This window comes from Blastomyces dermatitidis, assembly GCF_000003525.1.
Source record: "Blastomyces dermatitidis ER-3 genomic scaffold supercont1.9, whole genome shotgun sequence".
Lineage (NCBI taxonomy): Eukaryota > Fungi > Ascomycota > Eurotiomycetes > Onygenales > Ajellomycetaceae > Blastomyces > Blastomyces dermatitidis.
In genome coordinates, this window is record NW_025544782.1 from 2,489,109 (window position 1) to 2,515,997 (window position 26,889).

The 26,889-nt window shown below is 32.1% G+C and overlaps 2 protein-coding genes across 2 annotated transcripts; both read right to left on the reverse strand.

The window, feature by feature from the left end:
* Positions 1 to 7,012: 7,012 nt before the first annotated feature.
* On the reverse strand, positions 7,013 to 8,993 carry BDCG_07748 (oxidoreductase). Its single transcript, XM_045423535.1, has 2 exons — positions 8,457 to 8,993; positions 7,013 to 8,377 (listed from the first exon to the last, which is right to left on the reverse strand). Exons 1-2 carry the CDS (start codon positions 8,628 to 8,630, stop codon positions 7,289 to 7,291), a joined length of 1,263 nt encoding a protein of 420 aa, XP_045278914.1. The 5' UTR covers positions 8,631 to 8,993; the 3' UTR covers positions 7,013 to 7,288.
* Positions 8,994 to 12,757: 3,764 nt separating this feature from the next.
* Positions 12,758 to 13,030, reverse strand: BDCG_17629 (uncharacterized protein; the record flags this gene model as incomplete). The annotated part of the gene is made up of 1 exon (XM_045426722.1): positions 12,758 to 13,030. The coding sequence occupies one exon, from the start codon at positions 13,028 to 13,030 to the stop codon at positions 12,758 to 12,760; it is 273 nt and encodes a 90-aa protein (XP_045282278.1).
* Between the last annotated feature and the right edge of the window lie 13,859 nt (positions 13,031 to 26,889).

Consider the following 26,889-nt stretch of genomic DNA (forward strand, 5'->3'; position numbering starts at 1 on the left):
CAAGACATGAGATTTCATTCTGTTTATGAAGAATTGTATTCATCATCATTTGAAAGATGATGAGTGCATTTATCAGACTGAATAACATTGCTAGGAATTTGAACTTCTCTTATTGTATATTAAACACAGTTTATGAGACTGACAGTTTATCTACACAGATCTGCCAGTATTCTGAGAGAAGATCAATCTTTAATAGATATCAGATGTTTCTGACTGTATTCAACTGTTATTGAATCTGTGGCAGTGAATATTCATTCTTGATTGTAAGCTTATTGAGTGCTCAATAATCAATACACATTCATCACTTCTCATCTGTCTTTTTCACAAATAGGACTGGAAAGCCTCACATACTTGATGAGAATTGTATGAGACTACATTCTAGAAGGTCAGTGATCTGACACTTCTGTTCTTTGAGATGTGTTTGTGACAGAGAGTATGTGTTCTGATTGACTGGTTTTGCATCCCTCATGTCAATCTCATGTACAAATCCTCATTCCAGTGACAATTCTGATGAAAGGTCTGTTCAGAAGACCTTTTCATACTTCTTCAGAAGCTTCTTCATATACTTATCCTCTTACATATTCTTTATCTTGGTTTTCTTCACTTCCGGGTTCTATATGACATACAGAATGCTTTCAGATGAGGTCTTGTGAATTGTTCTCTTTACTTATTAATACATAAGCAGATTTAATCCTTCTATATCAGAGGCATGGAATGTCCTTCTCATATCAGTTGATAGGATTGTATGAACCATTTTCTTTCTATCAATCAACTGTATATAACATGTACATCATTGAATCTGCAGATTGAATCTTTGAAATCAATTAAGTCTGAGAATAAGATTATATTTCATATTCTGCAGCTCTCACACTCAAATATAGTAAGATCATTCTTCAAAGTGCAAGAGAACTCTTACTCTTGCAGGTAATATCAAATATCAGTTATCAGATAATCTTATATGTCAGAGATTCTTCACTCAGTGAACCTCTTTCAATCTTCAGATCATATAATTACTAATATATTATATAGAAGCTTCTGTATCTGCTAACACTTTTGCAGCTATCTCTCAATTCTTACTCAAGTGCTCTCTATACATTAACATTTCAGGCCTCAAGGCATTGAGATGAGTGTTCACTTTATCATTCTCACTCACATCTCATTCAGAAGCCTGCTTCTTCTTTACATTCACAGAATTCAGAGAATCATCTAATGCAGGCATCTCTTTCACTTTGAAGACTTTTCATAGAATATCAGTGAGTGTCTTCAAGCTCACTGATTCTGCTAGTTTTTTGACTCTCTTGCTTCTCTTGACTGTGTATGCTGAGTGCAATCTTTTGCATCATGATTTTAGCATTCACAGTTGAAGCAAGCTCAATGTTCACAACATTAAGATTTTCACCTGAGGGATTTCTTTTTCAGAGGATTCAGTACTTTAGTGATAGCATTCAGATCTAGATTCATTACATTCAGATGTGTAACTTGTATTATAGAAGTCTGATTATCTGTTCTTCACTGAGACATACTCAATTGCAGTATTTTCTGTCACAATTGACTCACTTATTCCTGTACAATGAGAATATTGTATGCTTTCTTCACTGTGCCTGACTGTGAGATTAAGCATTTTCATTTCACTCTCAACTCAGATGTAAGATCATAAATGAAGATCTGTAAATAGAAAGATGTTAAAAGCTTTTCATTCAATGCAAGATAGTATAAGCTAAAGTGTGTGAAGTATAATATAAGATTACTCACTTGTCTACACTCAGTGAAGTGTTCATAACACTTGTCTCATATATTCACTTTCTCAAAGTTGTGCAAGATTCATTTGGAAAACTCATTTCATATTTATGAAAATGAATATCACTCTGAATCTGTAAGGTTCATCTTTTCATCAGTTATTCATAATAACTTCACTTTTCCGCGTAGAAACACAGCAGATCTTAAGACTTGTTGAAATTTCATTGACTGTCTGTCTGTGAGTTCATGTTTAATTCAATAATGTGATTATATCTGACTTAGCCAGCTGATTGCAGCATCATTTTTTCAGTTATCATTGAAGCTTAGTGGCTTCAGCAGATCTCTCAGCTTGATATATTTCATGCTCAGATTCTCATTCTGCACAGCAGTCTTCAATGATGTGTATGCTTCTGAAGAGATTGTGAATAATTATAATAAGATCTTCAGATTCAGCATAGTTATCTGTCTATGTAAATGTTCAATCTCCTGCTGTAGGTCTAAGATCTGATTTTCTCTATTCTTATTGATGATGATGATTGCATCAGTGAAGCTCTTCATAGTGAATGCTTGATTCACAGTGAATGTCAATTGTTATTTAACTTTCATCTCAGCCTGTCACTGTGTATGCAAGACCTCAATCTCATTTAGAATCCTTGTACATATACAGAGCTTCAATTTCAGTTCAGTGATCTCAGCTACTTTTCTTACTGCTTTGAGTAAATTCTCTGAGTGGTTCTGCATATCTTCTGATTCAGGTAACAGAGAAGAGTGTTGTTCATATCAGCTAGAGAAGGTATTCATTTCAGTGATTTCTCATTGATTATATGATGTCTATTGTTATTACTGTATTATTATATTGCTATATTACTGTATTATTATATCACTATATCATTATATCACTATATCACTCTGTTATCATTGTATGGCTTCAGTGATGATCACTCTCTCTTTTTATTCTTCTTTTGAGTAGAGAGTGAACTTCTTTGAATCTGGTTCACTGCTCTCATTCTCTTTCTCATATCTCATTCATTCACATCTCATATGTGGCATTCGCCTGAGTGTGGAGTTTTCCCTTAACAAGTGAAGCAGTATCAATCAGATGCTCTTCCACTCACCACTCTTTATACACTATCTTTTGAGGTGTTCTAGGACCACACTGGCATGATAACTATGAATCACTTTGTAGATGGAATTATCACACCCTGGAGAAGCCTGTGCTTCTCACTGGTTTTTAGACATGCTATCAGATGTGATTCAAAGGTTGCTTAAGCCAGTGTATGATTACAGGTGTATGCTGGCTTCTTATATATTGAATCTCATACACTAAATTAATTAGCGGCCGCTATGGCCCCTTTACATTTATACGCGTACGCTAGTAGTTCGGAAGCGGCCGCGTTATTATCCGACAGTCGTACGTTCTTCCGAACCACATCAAGACAGAGAAGACAGAGACAGAAGAAATGAAAGAAGAAGAGAGTGCAGAACTGAATAAATAACAGTGAGAGTTACTCAGAGCTAAATACTTATAATCTGATATATATACAATCTTTCTCACAGAGAAGAAAGAGAAAGTACTGAGAGAAGCTTAACAGCAGAAGAAGATAGTCTTAACAGTATTATCATCTTCAATTAAAATGATCTCTGACACTAAAGTAACTAAGAACTATTATTAGTGTACAAAACTGTAAAAAGCAGAGATAATAATTATCAAATGAACATCTACTGATCTTAGAATTGTATATGTAATTACAACATGTACAAGACTTCTCAGAAAGAGAGAGAGAGATACAGAGAAATACAGAAAACAGAACACAGCATGTGAATAACTTATTTTCACAATAATATTTCAGACAAGACATACAAGTCTCACACTCACAGATGTAAAAGAGTATGATATCTGTATTCTTATTTCTGAAAATACAGATATCTTTCATCTGCATCACAAAGTCAGATAACAGATATCAGAGAATGAACTGATACAGATCTATCATTTCAAAGAAATTCATCAGAGTAAATATACCTGTAATATTGAATTTAATAGTTATGAAAAGTTTCTTGATATCTGTGAATATCATGACTTTATACACAGTAAAACTCATAATGATTTCTTCTAAGAACAGAAAAATCAGTGTTAGAAAGAAAAGATGAAAAAGAAAAAGACTTATAATCTTAATACTGTTGAGAAGAAAGATGATTCTCTGATATAAATAAATAATTATCTTATTATAAATATTTAAAATAAATGTAATAATTGATATCTGTGACTGAGCTTTAGATAATCATGTTATACACAGTCTTTATACAATAAATCATTCTAGAAGTCAGTAAGAAAGATGAGAGTGTATATACTGATAAACATGATTTATTAAGTCTATACAATATCTTCTTAAAATGAGAAGAGCTGATAATGAAAGCAGAGACAGTAGAAGCAGAGAGAGTAGAAGTAGCAGAAGTGAGAATCACAGAAACAGAAGTAGCAGAAGAGAGAGACTCAGACACAGAGATAGATATAAGAGATTAAAGAGAAGTAGCAGAGAAAGAAACAGAGAGAGTAGAGAGAGATACAGAAGACTCAGTTATATATAATACAGATAATTTCTTTATTATTATATTCTTCAAGTTTTTAATTAATAATTTAGTACTGAGGTGTTTATTATCATCAGTGAATACAGATCTGTCAACATATGAAGATTTTATATAAATTAAAATAAAATATCAGTATCTGCATTCATGTAAAACACAATCAGATGTCTGCTAGAAAAATAAGATTAAGAGTGTATAAGAAGATGAAGACGATGTGTCATTTATAATAGTATATTTTAACAATTATTAGAAGATAAACAAGTTCTGATTATATTTTATAATATGTTACACTTACTGCTAATAAACTGCCTGATATGAGTACTATAAGAACACTTGTTGTGAAAACAGAGAGTTATCATTAGAAATATATATAATATGATAGATGAATAACAGATAGAAGATGTTGAATAAGAGAAGAAGCAGAAATCTTGAATAAGATAATAATGTTCATGATAATAATGATAAAGAAGATAATTGAAGAATGAGAAAACTTAGTAAATAAGTGATATAATATAGTGAAAGTTTCTTGATAAAAGTATACACAGAATACTAGCTGAATCAGAGATAGATCACACAATTGTGAACACTAGTAACATGCTAATTCACATGAAGCTAGAATGTACAACATGATTATATGAGTGTAACTGAATCTGATGAAAGAGAATGTAATTTGAAAGAATATACAATCATCAGATAATAATACAGCTGCTTCTGAACTTGCTTACAAATGTAAAGAGGTCATAGCGGCCATCAATTAATTTAGTGTACAATATATAAGAAGCCAGCGTACGTCTGTAATCATACACTGACTCAAGCAATCTTTGAATCACACTATAGTTAGACTTAGACTGGCCGCTGAGACCATGAATTTCATGTTTGATTCCATTTGATCTGGTCCCATACATTTCTTGACGTGAATCCCGCTGGGACTAATCATTAAATAAACATGCAAAGTGACTATATATCAGATCTCAAAATGAAACCATGACTTGAAAAAAATGAGAAAGTGATTCCATTTAGTCCCATTTAGTCTCATTCTTGGCATAAAGTTACTATTTTTAGACATTTTAAGGTTTTTTTTAGACTATTTTTAATTTTTTAAAAAGTAACACTTTTTGGTAACACTTAAATGAGATTTAAAGCCATTTAAAGCAATAAAAATAATTTAAATTGAGAAGTGGAAATCATGGTTCCATTTGAAAAATGTGACAAGAGTAGACAGTAAGTCTCACTGAGACAGTATGAAACTACTATCTAATGTTAGAACCGTGTAATGGAATCTGTCGAATTGACAATGAGACTATTAAAAATTCTGGTCCTGGTCTCAGACACGGTCACACGGTCAGTCTAGTTAGACTTGACCGTGTAACTGTATCTGAGATTAGAATCAGAATATTTAATGATTTCATTATCAATTTAATTATTATTATTATTATTATTCTTTCATTATACTTATATACAAGCGGAGCTTATAATAAGTACTTGTGTGATGTTAAATACAGGTCAAGTGCTAATTATACAGAAGAAAATACAGATGTTAAGACTAGACTAACTATGTAACTATATGATATATCTAAGATCAGAATCAGAATATTTAAATATCTTATTATTAATTTAATTAATCTTATTACATAGTTTTAAAATTAAATAGTAGTTTTATACTATCTTAATAAGACTTACTATCTACTCTAATTATATTTTTCAAATAAGATTATAATTTTCACTTCTTAATTTAAATTCATTTTATTATTTTAAATGACTTTAAATCTCATTTGAGTGTTATCAAAAATTATTACTTTTTAAAAAGTTAAAAATAGTCTAAAAAAAACCTTAAAATGTCTAAAAATAGTAATCTTATATTAAGAATAAGACTAAATGAAATTAAATAAAATTACTTTCTTATTTTTTCTAAGTTATAGTCTCATTTTAAAATCTGATAAATAGTTACTTTGTATAGTTTTTTAATAATTAGTCTCAGTGAGGTTTAGACTGGTTGCTGAGATTATGAATTTCACATATAATCTCATTTAGTTTAATCTCATACATTTCTTGACATGAATTCTGCTGAGACTAATTATTAAAAAAATATGTAAAGTGACTATATATCAGATCTTAAAATAAGACTATAACTTAGAAAAAATAAGAAAGTAATTTTATTTAATCTTATTTAGTTTCATTCTTAGTATAAAGTTACTATTTTTAGACATTTTAAGGTTTGTTTTAGACTATTTTTAATTTTTTAAAAAGTAACACTTTTTGACAACACTCAAATAATATTTAAAGTCATTTAAAGCAATAAAAATAATTTAAATTGAGAAGTGAAAATCATGATCTCATTTGAAAAATGTGATAAGAGTAGACAGTAAGTCTCACTGAGACAGTATAAAACTACTATCTAATGTTAAAACAGTGTAATAAGATTAGTTAAATTGATAATAAGATTATTAAATATTCTGATTCTGATCTCAGACACAGTCACACAGTCAGTCTAGTAAGGTTCACATCAAGAAATGTATATAACTAGATTAAATGAGATTAAACATGAAATTCATGATTTTATTAATCAGTCTAACTATAGTTAAGTAATAATCTTTTAATATAATTTCAAAATTCAGCTTTAGAGTTCAATATGATTTAAAGAAAGTGAATCAAATTTGATATTAATTTGATATTATATTTAATTTTGAAACATCATGAGTTTAAATTGAAATCGTATCAAGCTGTTTTTCTGACTAAAGTTAGTATGTTCAAGTTTTTTAGCATCATGTTCATTCATATGCTCATTTTTGCAAGTTAATATAACATTATATAATATCAGTTGACAAATATCAAATCTATTTGCTATGAAAATAAACTAGATGATCAAGAACCGGTTATCCAGGAACTTCTCGTTCTAGATTCTGATTGAAATCATGGCAAAAAAACGCTTAGAGAATCATATCTCATTGCTCCATCCCACGTCTACACTCTATATCTTCCCTTCTCGCTTCTTAGTCTTAATAAATCCTTGCTTTCCTCGCATACCAGACGCCCATCCGATCTGGTTGGCAAGCTTAATCTCAGTCCCCAAATCCTCTGCAAATTGCCACACAACCGCCGGGTTCTTTAGAAACTGCCGACCAACTAGTACTAAATCAAGCCCTTTCTCGAGAAGCCCGTTTGCATCGATGCCATTGTTGATGCTCCCCACAGCTCCGACGAGGAGTTTGTCTCCCACAGCCTCCTTCACCGCATGGGCAAAGTGCGCCTGGAAACACGGGCCTGGAATAATTTTCTGGTCAGGGTGATTCCCACCCGCGCTGACATCGAGCAAATCGACCTCGCCCTTCTCCGCTAGGATCTTCGCGAACCGCACGGTATCTTCGGATTTCCAGCTCGGTAGATCCGGGCGTGATTGCTCCAGCCACTCAGACGCGGAGATTCGGAGGAAGAGCGGCATGTCCTTGGGCATGTTCTGGCGGCAGATGGTGATGATCTCGCTGGAGAGACGGATGCGGTTCTCGAAGCTACCCCCGTACTCGTCGGTGCGGTTGTTGGAGATGGGCGAACAGAATGAGAATAGAAGATAGCCGTGTGCGTTGTGTATTTCGATATAATCCACCCCAGCCTTAACTGCCCGCCGCACAGCTGCACCCCATGCCTCCTTCACCTCCTCAATGTCCTGCTTCGTCATCGCTTTGGGCTTTGCCAACCCGTCCGAGAACGGAATGTCGCTGGGTCCCTTGACATTATCCGGCCAGCCATTTGCATGCTCTGTTGCGACTTCAGTGACGGCAAGGAAGGGCGCCAAGCTGCTCGCCTTGCGCCCCGCATGGGCGAGCTGGACGCCAATCTTTTGGCTCTGACTGTGGACGAATTCTACTACCTTCCGGAGAGGTTCGATTTGTGAGTCCTTCCATAGCCCGGTATCCTCCGGCGAGATTCGACCTTCGGGGAGAACAGACGTGGCCTCGGTCATCAGAAAGCCAGGGCCTCGCATGGCGATTCCTCCGAGATGGCTCATGTGCCAGTCCGTCATGTGCCCATCGTCTGCGGAATATTGGCAGAGAGGAGCTAACTGTAGGATTTCCAAGTCCGTTAGGTTTTTGAATGCCATCGGACATCTAATAACGTGACTAGAAACGTGAATTACGTACCCCGATGCGATTCTGGAATGTCACGCCCCTCACTTTCAGAGGGCGGAAAAGCTTTGGAGGCCTAGAGCCATCGGACTGGGGGTCGGCGGCGGTTCCTGATGAGGGACTTTGAAGCGGAGTGAAATAGCTCACACTAGGTGCTGGTTCGCTGCGGACAAGTTTTTGAGCAGGCATTCTCAATCGAAAGCAAAAAAGGATATAATATGATACAAGCAGCCGGGTCAGTTTTTTTTTTTTAACACAATTGCTCTATCTGTAATCTGTAGAGTATCCTGTGATCATAAGTAAGAGGTCATTCTTTTATGGTGGATTTAAAAAAAAAAATTTAAAAGAAAAAAAAAAAAAATCCCACAGACTCCAGATTCAATCTCTCTCTTCAGAACCGCATCACAAAGAAGGAAATAGAAAGGACACAAAAATCTATACTTAATGAAAGGGAATGATGAAACGCAGAGAAATGATGCCATTGCTTTGAAATCAAGTCTCCGCTTCCCGACCGCTGTGGCAGCCATTCTATCATGCTCAAAGCCGTGGCAATGGTGGGCCGAGGCGGAAGATGCAACAACAGAATTTGGCAACGATTTAAAGTTCTAATTAGCCGCGTTTTAAGCTGCCAGGACTCTTTTTCAGGCTTTGAATTCCGCACTTATGCAGTTTTATATATTTATTATATATTGAGAGATAATCATAGGTCAACTTGTTACAGGTGCTTCAGAGCCAAACTTGGCAACAGAAACATCAGCTGTCAGAGAGCTTGACTGATAGATGATAGATAAGTAATTCTTTAAGTGATGCAATTAAAGATTATTTCTAATACACAAGACAAATCAAGTGTTTCTATGGCTGTTCGTAACTTGTTCAAATGAGGAAAATGTAAGTGAAAATGCCATACTTCACATAATATTAAAGAGAAATAGAAGAATATCAAACTTCACTATGTTAAAAAAAAGCATGATGAGAATTGATATTTATTACAGTGCTTATACATGTATATTTGAATGTAGAGTATATATAGACTAATTAGTAAAATGATAAATTTCATATTTAATTTTATTTAATCTGATTTCACACATTTCTTAATATAAGTCTTACTAGAACTGAGTATTAAAAAATCTAAAAATAAATTATTTTTTAAAAATCAGAATAGAGCTGAGACTGAAAATTAAATTAAATTTTATTTAATTTATTCAATAATTATTTATATAATCAGAATTTAATAATAATTATTAATAATATTTATGAAATAATTAAATATATTTTTTTACAAGTTTATTCTTCTTTTTTATATGAAAATTATATTTGTTTAATATATTATAATCAGAGATACTAAACTATCTAATAATTTATATTTTACAATTATAAGTGTTTTAATTATTTTTTTTATAATTATTTCTGATAATAATAATAAATATCTTAGTTTGAGTTGAACTTTTACTTCATTGTAATCTCTGTTAATGAAATTATCAGAATATTATATATTATTAATATAATAATTAAATATATACTTTTAACAATTTTTCATAAGTTTAAAATTGATTTAATATGTAAATTTATTAAATTATCTTGAAAATAATAGTTAAATTTAATTTTATAAATATATAATTTTACTTAATTTTCAGTTATAATGAATATATGCAAGTTCTGTATCAAAGTTAGTATTATAATTTTATATAATATAAAGTATTATTAAAAATTATTATTTATTAAAAAATTATATTTCATTATTTTTAAATTTTTAATATCTGTTTATTCAAATCTCTGATAATTAATATTGTATAAATTTGAGATTAATTTAATATATAAGTTTAATTTCTTCTCTATTTAATTTTAAAAAAATGTAAATATTGATTTAATAAGAGAAATTTAATATAGTTATTACAGTATAATATTCTGTAAAAAATTATTCAATTTTATTATAATAATATATCAGTTTATTTTTTATAGTAATAATAGCTTGTGTTATATTATTATTTCAAACTGAATTTCTTTTTTAAATAATTTAACTATTTTTTAAAATAAGTAAATAAACTGTTATATATTTATCAAACTGACTGCAGTATTAATACATAAGAAATTAAAACTATTTTAATTATTTTATAAAATTGAAATAGTAAATCAATTATATATTTTAACTGAGTTTATTTTATATTAGAAAGTTTTAATATCTGAATTTTTTTTCTAATCAGAGTATTACATTCACTGCCCCAGTGGCCGAATGGTTAATGCGGCCACCCGGTAGCACCTTGGCGTGGGAAACCAGGGTGTGTGGGTTTGAAACCCGCAGGGGATACATTAAATCCGGAACCCAAGCACCTCAGGTTTCTAATAAATACAGAGGTGTACAAATCACTTCAATAAAATTGCTCTATGTTCCTGGGCTGGGAAGTTATTATCACATGTATTTAATTATCACTTCTTTGTATTTCCTATGTTCTTGTTATCTTGGTGTGGTCTCAACACCTGTATTTCCTCCTGTATAATCAACACTTGGCCTGTATTTAACATCACACAAGGACTCATCATAAGCTCCGCTTGCATATGAGTATAATGAAAGAATAATAATAATAACAATAATAATAATAATAATAGTATTACATTCACTAATTAATTATTTAATATAATTAAAAAATCTGAATATTTATTTTATATATTATACTTTACTGTATATTAATATGTTATATTATATTTAGTGATGTAATTTATTCATTTACCTATTAAATATTATAAAATTGTTATTATTATTTAAAAAAATATAAATTATATTAGCTGTTAGATTCTCTCTACAAGCTGATTACTTCTGTATAAGTAAGATGTTCACTGATGTAACATGGCGGAACCGAAGCGGTGACTAGTCAGCGGTAGACTGACCGTGTGACCGTGTCTGAGACCAGGACCAGATTTTTTGATAGTCTCATTATCAATTCGACTGATCCCATTACACAGTTTTAACATTAGATAGTAGTCTCATACTGTCTCAGTGAGACTTACTGTCTACTCTTATCACATTTTTCAAATGAGATCATGATTTTCACTTCTCAATTTAAATTATTTTTATTGCTTTAAATGACTTTAAATCTCATTTGAGTGTTATCAAAAAGCATTACTTTTTAAAAAATTAAAAATAGTCTAAAAAAAACCTTAAAATGTCTAAAAATAGTAACTTTATGTTAAGAATGAGACTAAATGAGATCAAATGAAACCACTTTCTCATTTTTTTCAAGTTATGGTTTCATTTTAAGATCTGATATATAGTCACTTTACCTGTTTTTTTGATAGCCAGTCCCAGTGGGATTCACGTCAAGAAATGTATGAGATCAGACCAAATGAGATCAAATGTGAAATTCATGATCTCAGCGGCCAGTCTAGTCAGCAGCATTATGTAGAAGTAGTTGTTTTAAAAAGCTGTATAAGTGAGCTTGACTATCTTGCTTAAATAGCAAGCTTGTAGACTACAGAGTTATTGTGAGAATATCACAGATATAATACTTAGTATACTAAGAAGATTGTATGAGACATGCAGTAACTCTTGTATATATTTTAGTAGAAGAAAAAGATGAATCACTGACTTCTTTAATGAGAAGTCAGTATCTAGCTATTCTATATAGATAATAAACAGATATTCTTCTCTTATTTCATAAGTGAGAATAGCTGAAGTAATATCTCAGCAGTATCTTATTATCAAGAAAGAGTAATCTGTTGATCTTGTATAGAAGTGAGATTCTTATATTCATTAATCAGATCTTTCTCTGATATATTCAAATAATATTATAGAGTGATTGAAAATCAGTTCAGATAATCTGTGAAATGAATGAAATTATTCATATGAAAGTAATAAGCTGTATGAAACTGCAGCAAGGTCTTGATATAATCAGACATATAATAATGCTCTTCTCTTTAAGAGTATAGTTCTAATACTCTTAAGATTACTGAATTAGAAATTATCTTTGTTATATAGCAATGATTATCAACTGATTTGACAGCATGTATGCTGTATATAATATAAAGAAATAGATGAGTTTTTCTGCTGATTATGTAAGTCTTTCTTTTCTCATCTTCATTCAATTCAAACACATGATAAGTGAGTTTCTTATATATTGATTTGAAATGTGAAAAATGTAGTTAATAAGTAACTTACAGATCTCTCAATATATTCTGTTCTATATATAAAATTCCCTGCAAAAGTGATGTGTTTTTAGAGATATAGCTAACAGTAGTGATAGAATTTTTCAAAAAGATCTCTCTTTTCTGTGAAACATTTTTCTTTCTCTTTTCTCAATTGCAACAGTGAGTGTATGAGAGTATCATTCTTGAAGAATAATAAAGAGCTTATTCTGATATTTTCTAGTGAGTAAATGTCTTTGTAGTGCAGCTGCAGTCTCCATGATCATCAAGAAAGTCAGGTTGAAGGTAGAGGTGATATCAATGAGCTGTGAAAGTATCACTCTCATTGTCACATCTTCTCCTGCTTCTCTCGCGGTCAAGGTGATAGTTGCCATGCCTTGCAGTGAGGTGTCATCTCTTCTGCCAGCTGGTGCATCTGTGTCCAGTCTGTTCTCTGCCTCTCTCACTGCCATTGCAACGCCGCCCCTCTCTTCAGTCAATACAGTGGCATATGACCCTGTGTAGTCATTCAGAGAGGAACTCAGAAAGAGCTTGATTTCAGAGACAGTGACTCTGAGAAGCTCAATCTGTAGTTTCTCTCTCACAGTACATCTGAGTTCTACTTGAGATACTGCTGAATTAGGTCTGCAGAGTTCTGTGATTTCTTTATCTTCTCTGTGAGAAGGCTCTGATGCAGCTTCTGACTAACACTGCTACTTGTCTATACTGTGTTAAGCAGCTGAAGAAGAGAGAGATTCTGTGTATCTATCTCTTCTCTCACTTCTGTTATTTCTGTTATATTTGCAATAATGACTTCTATCTCTCTGTAAGTATTATCTACTCTATAAGAAGGCATCATGTCAGCTCTGATAAGAAGCTCAGATGCTCAAGCAGTACAGAGTAAGAGTCTCAGAGCTCTAAGTATTAATGAATTCTGTCAAGATTAAGAAGATTTCTCTTACTCATCTGTAAAAGAAGATAAAAGTATGAGTCTCTGAGATAAAAAAACACCTCAGAATGACTGATCTCAAGAAGAGATTAGTCAGTGTCACTGTTAAAAGTGCTGCAGAGATTAATTACTAATTAAAGAGAATCTCACTTCAGTTAAAGCAGATAACTGAGATACTTTGTAACTTGATAAGTTAATACTTTCAGTATCTCTTATACTCTTCTACAGCATACTTCTCTGCAGTGCTGCAGTGCTAACTTTTCAGCAGATAAAGATATCAGTGCTGAAGACTTCAACAGTAAAGAATGAGTTTGATGAGAATGTGATTATTGATAAGTAGACTCTGATTCTCTCTTTTTACTTTTTCAGTGAGCTGCAGCCTCATTAAAATAGCAGCAGTCTGTAAGTTAATAATATTAATCTTTTTATTAATTTCAAATATCTCTTTTCTTTTAACTGCTTCAGGAATTTTATATCTGTGTAGTCTTATTAAACTTCTAAAAACTCTTTGAAAGAAAATAGAAGAAGAGTGCTACAGAGTCTATAAGATATTAACTTATCACTGCAAGATCATCTCTAAAAAACTATTTAAGAAAAATAAGAAGTTTTAAGCAGTATTTCTTACTTAATATTTCTGATATATAACAGAGCAGTCTCTACTAGCTGTCTTATAGCTTATAATCTCTTTCTCAGTATTTTTCAAATACTCAAGCAGTTCTTATAAATTCTCTGATAATAAATAATCTTCTGTAAGAGGCCTACGCTGAATAGATCAGTATAATATTGATAGGTCTTATATAACAAAGATAAAAATGTTAGAGAAGGAAAGAAAGAGAAAGTGTGAGAATCAGTGATTGAGGTGAATATTTATATGTGTATGTGATGGTGTATGTAGTGGAGCTTCGGGGCAGAAGAATATACACGTGTTCATAGCAGCCGAGGATTGGTGATCAGAAATGGCTGAGAATCAGAGTGTACACTACGCGTGTTCATAGCAGCCGTGGATCAGTGATTGAGAGTGGCTGAGAATTGAAGTGTATGCTACATGTGTTTATTAGCGGCTGCGGATCAGTGATCAGAAATGGAAGAATCTATGAAGTGTAATGAAATAGTCTATATAATTGATCGGGCGCAGCCCGCCACATTAGCCCCCTCTTTCCAGAAGCAGTTCCCATTGGTCAAGAGCTGCTGTTTCAGATAACATGGAACTCAGAGTTCAGGTCAGTTAATTGTAGCTGACTCATTTCATCAGATATTATCAGCTGCAGCTGTGAAATCTCTCATTGAGAATATCTTCAATCTCTTACTCAAGCTCATTATCTTCTTCTATGATGCCTGATAACTGTCAGTCAGAAGTCAGCTAAGAAGAAAACAGATCAGTGATGACACAGTGAAGCAAGCTTGTATGAAATACATTATAAATCTCTGATGATGTGTCAAGACAGTAGTTGTAGCTATCTAGAACTTCTATCACTTTATACCTGACATGATGATAGTCTAGTGTATGAGATGAACATGTGATTCATATATTCTTGAGATTCAATCACATAAGATCTTCTATCTTATACTGCTCTGCAGAATCTTGTTGAATATTGATTTAATCTTCTTAATCTTGTTTCACAGTTGTCATAAAGGCCTCTGCTCAGTCACAGATGTCTCAGAGCTTTGTTACTATATTATCAGTGATCTGGATCAGACTGCAGAGGTTCAGTGTGCACTGTGTAGTCTCTAGAAGATTCAACACTTTCATGTGATATCTGTGTGTAAGAAAGAACAGGCTTATACCTGTTGAAATGATATCTTGACTGTTGATAGTGATCTCTGTGTGTAGAAGAAGATCATATCAATCATCTTGTGAATAATTGCAGAACTTATGAAGATAATTCTTTATAATCTGAATTGTCTGTTCTGATGCATCATCAGTCTTGAGATGATAGACAGTTGACAGACAGTGTGTAATCTTGAGAACTTGACAGATTCTTATTCAGAGAGTGCTCACAAATTGACAGCTCTGATCTGATACTATTGATCTCAGTAATTTATATATTTAATAGAATGAACTCTGTAAGAAGGCTTCAGTGACTTGTTCAGCATTTATCTTATTACAAGATTTCAATATTACATTCTTACTTAGTCAGTCAATGATGATCAGAATGTTTCTGCAGCTCTTGCTCTCAGATAGATCAATAGTGAAGTCAATTACTATATCTCATCAGATTCTATCAGAGACATTGAGTAATTTCAGTAGATCTTTTCTACAGTCTTTTCATAAGATAATAGAAGAACAGTGATTACAGTTTCAGACAAAGTATCTGATACTGTTTAATATCTCAGGTCAGTAGAATTCTCAGGAGATCATTCTATACAGTTGTTCACAGCTTAGATAATTAGTTATATACAAATCATGCATCTCTTGCATTATCTGAGTGTGTAAGAATTTGAAGTGAGGAACTCAGTGTTATTCATGAAATTATAGAGTGTTATTGTCATTGATTGAGTATTCTGAGATATTGATTCTGATACATAGTTCTGAGGGAAATCAGAGTGCTTCTTAACATACTGCTTCAGTGAGAGTCTGAAGAAGTTCATCAGCCTAAGCTGCTGTATACCATAGTTTATTCAGTGTAGAGAAAGTGAAGATATCAATGTCAGTTCTAATTGAAGAAGTATGTATGATGCTGTGAGCTATTCTATCTTGATCAATTAATATCTTCAGGTTCAAGAGCCAGTGCTCTCAGTTCATTCAGTGAGTATCTGTTACATCAGATGACATATCTTACTCTCATTGTGAGAGAGCATCTGTCATCAAGTTCTGACTGCCAGAACAGTAGTGTATTGTAAAATGAAAGCAGCTTAGAAACTCAGATCATCATATCTGTTATTCAGTAAGTTTACAGGTAGTTATAAAGTATTTGAGGTTCTTATGATCTGTGACTATCTCAAATTTGAAGATACTTCAGAGTTCAGAGTCTCATTCTTCTAAACAGTGTATAATTGTGAGAAGTTTCTTATCATAGATCTTATAATTGCATTCAGCAGGACTCAGTTTCTTAGATATGAAGATACATGATCATAGAACATCTTTATCATCATATTGCAATATCACTTCTTCTATCATATAGTCAGAGAAATCAGCTTCAACAACTGTCTTATAATCAGAATCAAATGTTATCAGTAGAGAGATATTAATGAACATCTTCTTCATCTGTATAAATACAGCTTCAGTGTTCACTGATCATTGAAATACTGAGTCTTTCTTAGTGAGGTCTGTAAGTGATCTTGCAATATCTGAGAAGTTTCATATAAATCACTGATAGAAGTTAGCAAATTCAATGAAGCTTCATACATCTTTCACAGTATGTGAAGCTTCTCATTCAAGAATGGTAGAGACTTTCTCAGAATTCATTCAAATTCCCTTGCCAGCTTCTATAATAAAACCTAGATACTTGATACTCTTGACTTCAAAATCACACTTATCAATATCTATTGATAGTCCTGCTTCTTGTAGCTGTTGTAATACCTTTTGCACATGTTCTTGATATTCTTTTCTGAATTCATCAATGAAGATGAGAATGTCATCTAGATAAGCAGATACAAACTCATTAAGGAAATCTCAGAGTGCTCAGTTGATATACTTCTGAAATGTACTGAGAGTATTAGCCAGTTCAAAGAGTGTGACTATTCATTCAAAGAGGTCATAATGTGTTTGAAATGCTGTAAGCCATTCATCTCCTTCAGTGATACAAATCTTATGAAACACAGTGATAACATCTAGTTTTGTAAATCATTGAGCTTGTCTGATTCATGCTAGAGTTTCATTGATGAGAGATAAGAGATATTGATCTTTCTTTGTCAATCTGTTCAGACCTCAGTAGTTCACACAGAATCAGAGTTCTTCACCTGATTTCTTTGCAAAGAGAATAGAGGCTGTGATGAAAGAGTTACTAATGCATATGAATTCTTTATTCAACAGATCATTGAGTGTCTTTTGAAGGAGAAGAAGTTCATCTCAGAATATGTTATAAAGAGAGTCTCATGACAGTTCAGAGTTCTTATCATTCTTTTTCTCTAACTTGATACTGTGATCCACTTCAGAACCTTGTAAGAGAGATATGTTTGTAATATTATCTTTTTGAAAGACATCTAGATATTCATGATATTGTTGAGAGAGTTTTGTATGAGAATCTGTTATTATAACACAGAATAACTTTTCTAGAGTCTTTTTGATATCAGTCAGACTGATAGAATAGATTGACACATGATCTTGCTATCAGTGACTCTGTTGATAATTTTGATGATGACTTCTTTTTCAGAGTATTTCATACATGTTGACAGAGATCTGTGTCAGATTTATGATCTTGTAAATGTCATCTTTGTGAACTCTATCATTGTTAGAAAATATCAAGCTTCTGTTTCAAGCATTCAACAAGATGTCTTATTCAGATAGTCAGGCAAGTTCTAACATAAGATCATAATCAAGATTATCAACTTCATATGTGTAGACATCTTCACATTGATGTCCTTCTACATCTATGATCAGCTTCATCATGTAATGAGTACAAATGTCTTTTGAACCATCAAATCCTGCAAGGAGTCAGGGTTTTAATAGAGGAATACACTGAAGATTATGATATCTTATGACTGAAGATTTTATCATTGCATAGTGACATAGACCACTGTCTACCATGGCCTTCATATTATACATGTTATTAATCACAGTGAATACAAGAATCACATTCATTGTCATCTTCTCTTCAAATTGTTATTGTCCAACCTCTTCAAGCTTCTGTTTGCAAATTTGAACAGAAGCTAATCTTTTCCCTGTTTCATCAGAGTATTCTCATAGTTATTCTCTGAATCTTCCTCTAATGCAACATGATTGGCGCGGACAGGCGCTGATTCATTCTTTGAATGAGAAGGCACTGATCCTTCTCTTGAATATAAAGACACATAGGTTAATCAGCAGTTGAAAGTAATGTGTTCTAATCAGTTACAGTTGATACACACTCTATATTGATGTCAATCAGCAGCTTCTTCAGGAGTGATTTCAGAGACTCAGAAGCCTGTTTGAACAGTGAAGACTCTTGCTTATGTGTAGACATTTGAGTCTACTCAATTCATGGCATCTGCATCATTATTATTCCTCAGTGTGAGTGTATGAGTCACTGAGATGTAACATCTTCTACCACTGTTCTGTATATTCTTGAGCTTGATAAGACAGTCATTCATTGTCCAAAGCTGTGTGTAGAAGCCTTCATAAGTTGAGTCTTTATCTGCACTTACAAGGGCCTGTAAGAGTTCAAAAGTCAATATCTTCTTGAGCATGCTAATCTTCATTCAATTCTCTCAAGACTGATCACCTGCTTCTAGAATCTTGATGTTGAAGTCAGGGATGAATGTTGTAAGAGAAGTGTTTCTCTGTCAGACACTCTGTAATCAATCTAATACTTTCTGTTGCATGGCAGTGTCTCAGAACAGAATATCAAGATGTTTCATAATGTTGTCAGATGTTTGCAACACTGATTCACATGCTTTTATTCATGAATGAAACTTCTGTTTCACATGATTCTTCAATCATTCATTGATATATCAATCTTGATTGATTAATAAACTGATGAACTCTTCATCTACACTCAGTTTTATAAGCATTTTCATTCTTCATGATGAGTAGAGAGTGAGATCAGAAGCATTGAAATATGTGAGAGCATCTAAGTGTTCTTTCAGTGTTTTTGTATTTAATTCTGTAGATGCTGGAATTGCATGAGTTTCTTGTTATGATAATTGTTAAATCTCTTCATATTGATGTTATTGAGTTACATGCATGTCTGCTATCTATTGCTGTTGTAATTTCAACATTGCTCAGAGTCACTGTGACACTGTGTCTATACTCATGTTTGAGAATTTCATATTATCATTAGACATGATTATATTGATTGTCAGATGTATGATATCTGTGAAATCTGAAGAAGTGTAATTGTATTCTTATATATCTGAGTGTCAGAACTCTCAGGTCTTTCACTGATATTCTCTTTTATAAGATCTTATTCTCTTTATAAGATCTTGTTGCAGAGTCAGAGTGACTGATGAGCAAGCTGCTATCTAAGAACTTGATATCTGCTTAACTGTGTGACTGTTTCTCTTTCTTACACATTGTTACATGTTCGAATATCTCTTGATGAATAATCATTTCTAATGAGAAGATGATGCTGAATAATTGTTTCCTAATAAGAAGACAATGAACATTTTTATAGTGTAAGAGGCCTACGCTGAATAGATTGATATAATATTGATAGGTCTTATATAACAAAGATAAAAATGTTAGAGAAGGAAAGAAAGAGAAAGTGTGAGAATCAGTGATTGAGATGGATATTTATACGCGTATGTGGTGGTGTATGTGATGGAGCTTCAGGGCGGAAGAATATACACGCGTTCGTAGCGGCCGAGGATTGGTGATCAGGAATGGCTGAGAATCGGAGCGTATGCTACGCGCGTTCATAGCGGCCGCGGATCGGCGATCGGGAGTGGCCGAGAATCGGAGCGTACACTACGCGCGTTCGTTAGCGGCCGCGGATCGGCGATCGGGAATGGAAGAATCTATGGAGTGTAATGGAATAGTCTATATGATTGATCGGGCGCAGCCCGCCACATCTTCTTATTTAATAAGATATTGAAGCTTACTATAATATATTCACTTGTTCAATATTTTCTTCATAAGATATTTAATATCACTCTCAATCTTGATATCATCTGACTAAGATGACTCTGTCTTAGAGTATTACTTATAGAGCTTTAAATAGAAAATGTGAAAAATAGAATGAATTAATTTCAATTCTGTGAATAATTTCAACTTATATATCTACTTACTCATTACTCTTATTATTAGAAAAGATTCTAGTTACTACTCACTGAGCTTTTTATATAGTCTTATTATCTTAATATTCTTTGCTGAAAGTAGCACTTGATTCTCTATTAAGAACTTCATTGAAAGATATTTTCAATTATAGTATTCTATCTACTACTTCTGAGCATGATGAATGCTTTTCATCATCTTCTTATGAATTTTATTCAAAAGTTTTAATCACACTTTTACTTCTAGTACTGAGAAATACTTCATTCTCTATATCTATCTAACATTCTGACTGTCTATCTCTCTCTTTGAAACATCATCTGTGATGTCACTGAGTAATGAAGAATTATATTCATAATAAATATAGAAAGAAGATATCTTTAAGATTGCATTTTTTATATTGTTATATACAAATTCAGCAGTCAGAAGATGTTTGAGTCAATCATTCTGATAATATAAATAGAATACTTAAAGATGCTGTTCTAGTGTCTGATTCTGATATTCAGTCTGATCATCAGTCTATGAATGAAATGCAGTACTGAGAAGATGTCTTATTATAAGATGATAGTAAAAAGCTGATCAGTATTTACTGATGAAGAGAGATTCTCAATCTATTATTAATAATTTTGAAGCACTGTGATTATGAATAATGATATCTAAAAACAGATCAGTCAATTCAGAAGCTTTAATCTTTTTATAAGTAGAGATATATCTGATTATCTTTGTGAAGCAGTTAATAATGACTAAAATTGAGTCATATTCTTTGACTCTTGTTAACTTCAGCAGGTCAACTATGAAATTCATTGATAGATTCTATTATAAGTTCTTTGAAACAGGCAGTGATATCAACTCACTGTATTACTTATACTGTGAAATCTTTATTCTTTGACAGATATTGTAAGTTTTAATATACTCTTTGACATCTACTCAGAGCTTGTCTTAAATATATTTATATTTTAGAAGCTTCTCAGTCTTCTCTAATCTGAAGTACTCTGTATGAGAATCATCATAATAAATTCTCAATAACTTCTAACATACTGCTCTGCTACAAGGAATGAAGACTGAATTATTTAGTAGTAGAAGTTCACATTCTTCTAGTTATCAGTGACTTAATTTCTTAGCAGTATCATCTTACTCAGAGTCTGTCTCTTTCAAGTTCAAACTGAATTCTTTCTTCTTCAACTTTTGAATTTAAGCTGCAGTAGAGATATCTCTCTTCTGTAACTTATTAATAAATTTCAAAAGTAGTTGAGTTGAAAGATTATAGACTGTTTCATTCTTTGTTAATTCAATAATTGTAAGATATAACATGAGAAGCTTATAATCTTCAGTATTAGTCTTCTACAGAGATCTGGGTTTTCTTTCATCTTCTATACTGAGTCATGCAGCTGTCTCTCTGACACTGTTTTCAAGCTTCATAGAATCTTAACTCTCTGCAGCTAGCTTCTTCTGCAGTGATAACAGAGATTCTTTTGTAGAATTCTTCTCTGTATCAACAATATTATAATCAGACTGTCTAGACAGTATATCAGTGAGGTTAAGCTGATCTGAATAATATTAAATATAGAAATTATACTCTGAAAGCAGCTCTGTTCATCTGACTTGATATTCTGTCAAGCTCTTTGTTATCAAGAAGTAACACAGATTTACATGATCAGTGAGAACTTGTACTGAATACTTACTACTCTGAAGATAATATTATCAGATCTTAAAGAATTTGACAATTATTAATATCTTCTAATCATGAATATCATACCTTCTCTGTGTGAGTGATAACTTCTTGAAGAAGAAGATTACTAATCTTCATTTACAGTGTCTTATAGACTCTGTGAAAAAGTCTTCTCTCACAGATAATTCATTGTCTGTTTTCTCAGAGATAATTATTCTCTGATTCTTTCAATATTGAAAGGTCTTCAGTGTCAACTGTGAAAAGATTTCACAGATCTCATTTCTGAATGTATCAGTCTCACACTGACTGAGTAAATCAGAATTAAAGTGATTCAGTATTGTGATATCTGTGAAAGCTTGTTTCAATTCTGCAAATATCTGTGTGATGTCTTGAGTGAGAATAAATAATTCTGTTTTTCTGTCTTTCACACTTTTCTTTAACAGATCTGTAAGAGAAGCAGTAATCTGTGAATATGTATAGATGAATTATCTATAGAAATTCATAAATTCTAGAAACATCTGTATCTTGTGATATATTCACAGTGTCAGCCAGTTCTTAATAGCAGAGACCTGGCTTCTGTTCATTGAAATGCTATTCATCTTAATAATATAATCTAAGAAATCAATCTTCTGTATGTAGAATGAGTATTTTTCAGTGTTTGTATAGAGTTAATACTGTCTCAAGCAACTCAATACTTCTTGAACATGAATATCATGTTCTTTCTCTGATTTTAAGAAGATTAAAATGTCATTCAGATATACTATACAGGAGATGTTGATAAGGCCTCACAGTATCTCATTTATATAGATCTGAAAGATGACTGAAGTGTTATAAAGATTAAAAGATAAAACAAGATATTTAAAATTACTGTACTTAGTATGAAAAGTCATTTTTCAAATGTTGTCTTTGTTAACTCTGATTCTATGATAGACATTCTGTATATCAATCTTTGAGAACACTCTTGCTTCAGATAATCAATTGATTATCTTGTTAATTAACAGTAGTGAATAGTAATTCTTAACTGTCATCTTATTAAGATCTCTGTAGTCTACACATAGACATAGTCTATTATTCTTCTTAAGTATAAAGAGTATAGATATCTCTGCTGAACTCTTTGATAGATATATTCAGTTCTTTGATTGCACTTCCTCAAGATATTTGTGCAGAACATTCAATTTCTTTACAGACAAGTTATAAAGAAGTCTGTACAGTACTGTTACACTGTCTTCAAGACAAATCTTATATCATATCTTGATATCAGAAAACTTCACTGCTTCTCTTTCTGAAAAGACATTTTTAAAATCTGTAAAGAGATGTTATATACATCTGTCTTTAATGACAGATACTGCTGCTAATCTTGCAGCAAGAATGATGACTTCTTTATCTATCTTTAAGTCTCAATCACCTACTACACAGTATATTGACTCAATCTTTTTCTCAAGATTCTTCTGATGAAACTCTTCAGATTTCTCTATCACTGTCTCTTCATCAGTGAGATGATACTGTCACATCTGAGTAACTCAGTCAATGAGAGGATTATTTTCTCTTAATTATGAGAGATCTAGAATGACATTCTCATCTATGATGTTAACTGTGTGAAGAAGCAGACTGCTCTTCTTGAAGATTTCTTCTGAGTCTGTGATCACATACTTTGCTTGAATTATGTTAAAACAGTGACATTTCATTTCATCTGTAAATTTCACATGATCTGATGAATCTATCTTCTTTCAATTCTTCATCAAAGAAAAGAAATAGAATATAAAGTTAGTATTCACTCTGAAGTCAAGTAGACATTTTACTGATATCTTCTCATTTGAGATATACATTGTGATTGTAACATGAACTTGAAGATATGAGAATTATCAATTCTTTTCTTTCTCTTCTTTATCTTCCGTGGATATGTTTGTCAGAAGAGAAGTTAACTTTGAGAAGATATCTTCTCAGTTTCTTTTCTTCTTCAGCTTCTTATAATTATGATATAGTGATTATCAGCTTCACAGTTGAAACAGAGATCTTTGTCAAATCTTTTTTAATATTTCTTTACAGTGAGTGAAGAATCAGAATACTTGAAATTCTTCTTTACTTTCTTCACACTGAAGCTGTCATGACACTGTTTAGATTCTGTTGTTAATTACTTAGAAGAGGTCTTATTAGCCTTTTTCTTAAAGAATTGATTATTCAAATAGATTCAGAAAGTCAGATTAACAAGCTCAGTGTGATTGATTGATAAACTCTGATATTATGATATCATTGTCTGCATCTTATGAGTCAGCTTTGTGAGATAAAGCTGTGTTTTTAATTGATTCAAATTATTAGTCAGTTTCTCTCAATATTCTTCAAATCTTACATTGAAATTGAAAGAATTCTCATTATCTTATTAATATAATGAGTTGAATCACTGCACTGCTGTGAAGTCATAATTGCAGTGATCTTCAATTTGATTCAGTAGAAAGTTCTTGAATTCTTCTCAAGTCATGACAGTATTAATACACTCAAGCTTTCTCTTCTTAATGACTTAAGTAGTTGCAGAGATGCCTTCAAGAAGGTTGACAGTGTATATTACTTATATCTCATGAGTATTATACTAGCTCAGATTGAGGTGGAATTTCTGTTCAAGAGTATGAATAAAGCTGTGAAATTCAGATAAGATATTTCTCTTATATCTCAGTGAATCTCTGATCTTAATCTCTCTATCTTTATAATAGATGTAGATGTGTAGAGACTGTGATAGTAATAGAGCAGTTGAAGAACTCATGTTAAAATGTGCAGCAGGTTCAGAAATCTCAGATTTCTGCTGAGATAGAGATGTATATACTCTAGAGAATGATGTAGTGTTTTTCTCAGAGAGTGAGATCAGGTCAGTCTCAGCATAAGTGTATAAGATTATATCAGTCTGTTAGAGCTTGACTGATTCAAATATATAATCAGATTGAGTGATTTGAATTGTAATATAACAGAACTGAAGCAGTGACTAGTTAGCAGTGTTATATAGAAGTAGTTGTTTTAAGAAGCTGTATGAGTGAGCTTGACTATCTTGCTTAAATAGTGAGCTTATAGACTACAGGGTTATTGTGAGAATATCACAGATATGATACTTAGTATACTAAGAAGATTGTATAAGGCATGCAGTAACTCTTGTATATATTTCAGTAGAAGAAAAAGATGAATCACTGACTTCTTTGATAAGGAGTCAGCATCTAGCTATTCTATATAGACAATGAGTGAATACTCTTCTCTCATTCCATGAGTGAGAATAGTCAGAGTGATACCTCAGTGACATCTCATTGCCAAGAAAGAGTAATCTGTTGATCTTGTATAGAAGCGGGGTTCTTATATCCATCAATCGGATCTTTCTATGATATATCCGAATGATGTCATAGGGCGGTTGGAAACCGGTTCAGACAGCCTGCGGGATGGATGGAATTATCCGCATGAAAGCGATGAGCCGTATGAAACCGCAGCAGGGTCTTGGCGCGGCCAGGGGCGTGACAACTGATTACTCAGTAAATACTCATCATATATAAAAGACTGTATAATAGTTAGATGTTAATAATATAATCAACTATAATATCATATTAATCTTTATCAGATTATATCTTTTCTTATGCATAATACTGTTCTTTCAATTGTTCATAATATTCAAATAGCAAAGAATGAAGATCTGGTCTCAAATACAGTTTTCATTGATATAAAAGATGCATTTAATCATGTTTTAAAGTCAAAAATGATTCAAACTTTGAAGATGTTAAAACTGCCAGTTTCTCTAATAAAATGAGTGAATTATTTCGCGTCTAAAAGAATTATATAATTATTTTTTGATGGAATGAAACAAGATAAAACTGAGATAAAAATAGAAGTATCATAGAGATCTTCAATCTTACCTGTTTTATTTACAATATACACTGCATATCTATTCAAGAATAGAGAGATAAAAATAGTAAGATTTTCAAGCTATGTAGATAATATTAACCTAGTCTACAGTTTAAAAACAATAAAAGAGAATTTAAAAGTAATTGAAAAAGTGATAAAAGAAATCTTTCTGAGAGTAGATATCTATCAAATTCAATTTAATATAAATAAAACTGAGTGAATTCACTTTTTGCTCAGATTTAATGAGAAAAATTAAGTCTATGTCTCTTAAATAAAGAGATTAAACTCAGTTTGAATGTCAAATGACTGAGTGAATGATTAAATCTCAGGTTGAATTTTAAATATCATATTTAATAAAGAACTATAAATATAACAATTCTATCTGAGAGAGATAAAAAGTGAGGTAAATTTATTCTTTATGATATTTCAGTTGAAATTTTTGACTGTGAGAAAGAAATGCTACTTCTCAAAAATGAATTAGAAGAATACAATTCTATTCAACTTAGAAAAGAGTCTATATAACTAAATTCAATTGAGTTCAGATAAAGCAGAAGAAATGCCTCTATTCTAGTATATATAAAGATACTTAAATAATTAAGAATCTCTGAAGTGAGAGTGACACATTTGAAAATAAGAGTTCATAAATACAAAGACTCAAGAATGAATCTCAAAACTCAAACACAGTGTTCAAACTGTCAAAGATATAGATACTTTACAATCTCTTGTTTCAGAGACTCAAAATGCGCATTCTATGCTAGAGATCATATAACTAGTGAGTATAAATGTGAAACATGCTTAAAAAGAGATGAAACATGTCAATATACTCTGCTTAAATGCTTTAATTGTAAAGAAAAACATGGATCTAGCTCAAAAGAATGTATGTTTACTTCAAGAACTCAGAAGAACTGAAGAGAAGATGAAGCTTAAAGTAAATCTAAAACTGAAGAGAAAAGTCAAGTCAGTAAATCTACAACTGCAAGCTTAAAAAGAAGAAACT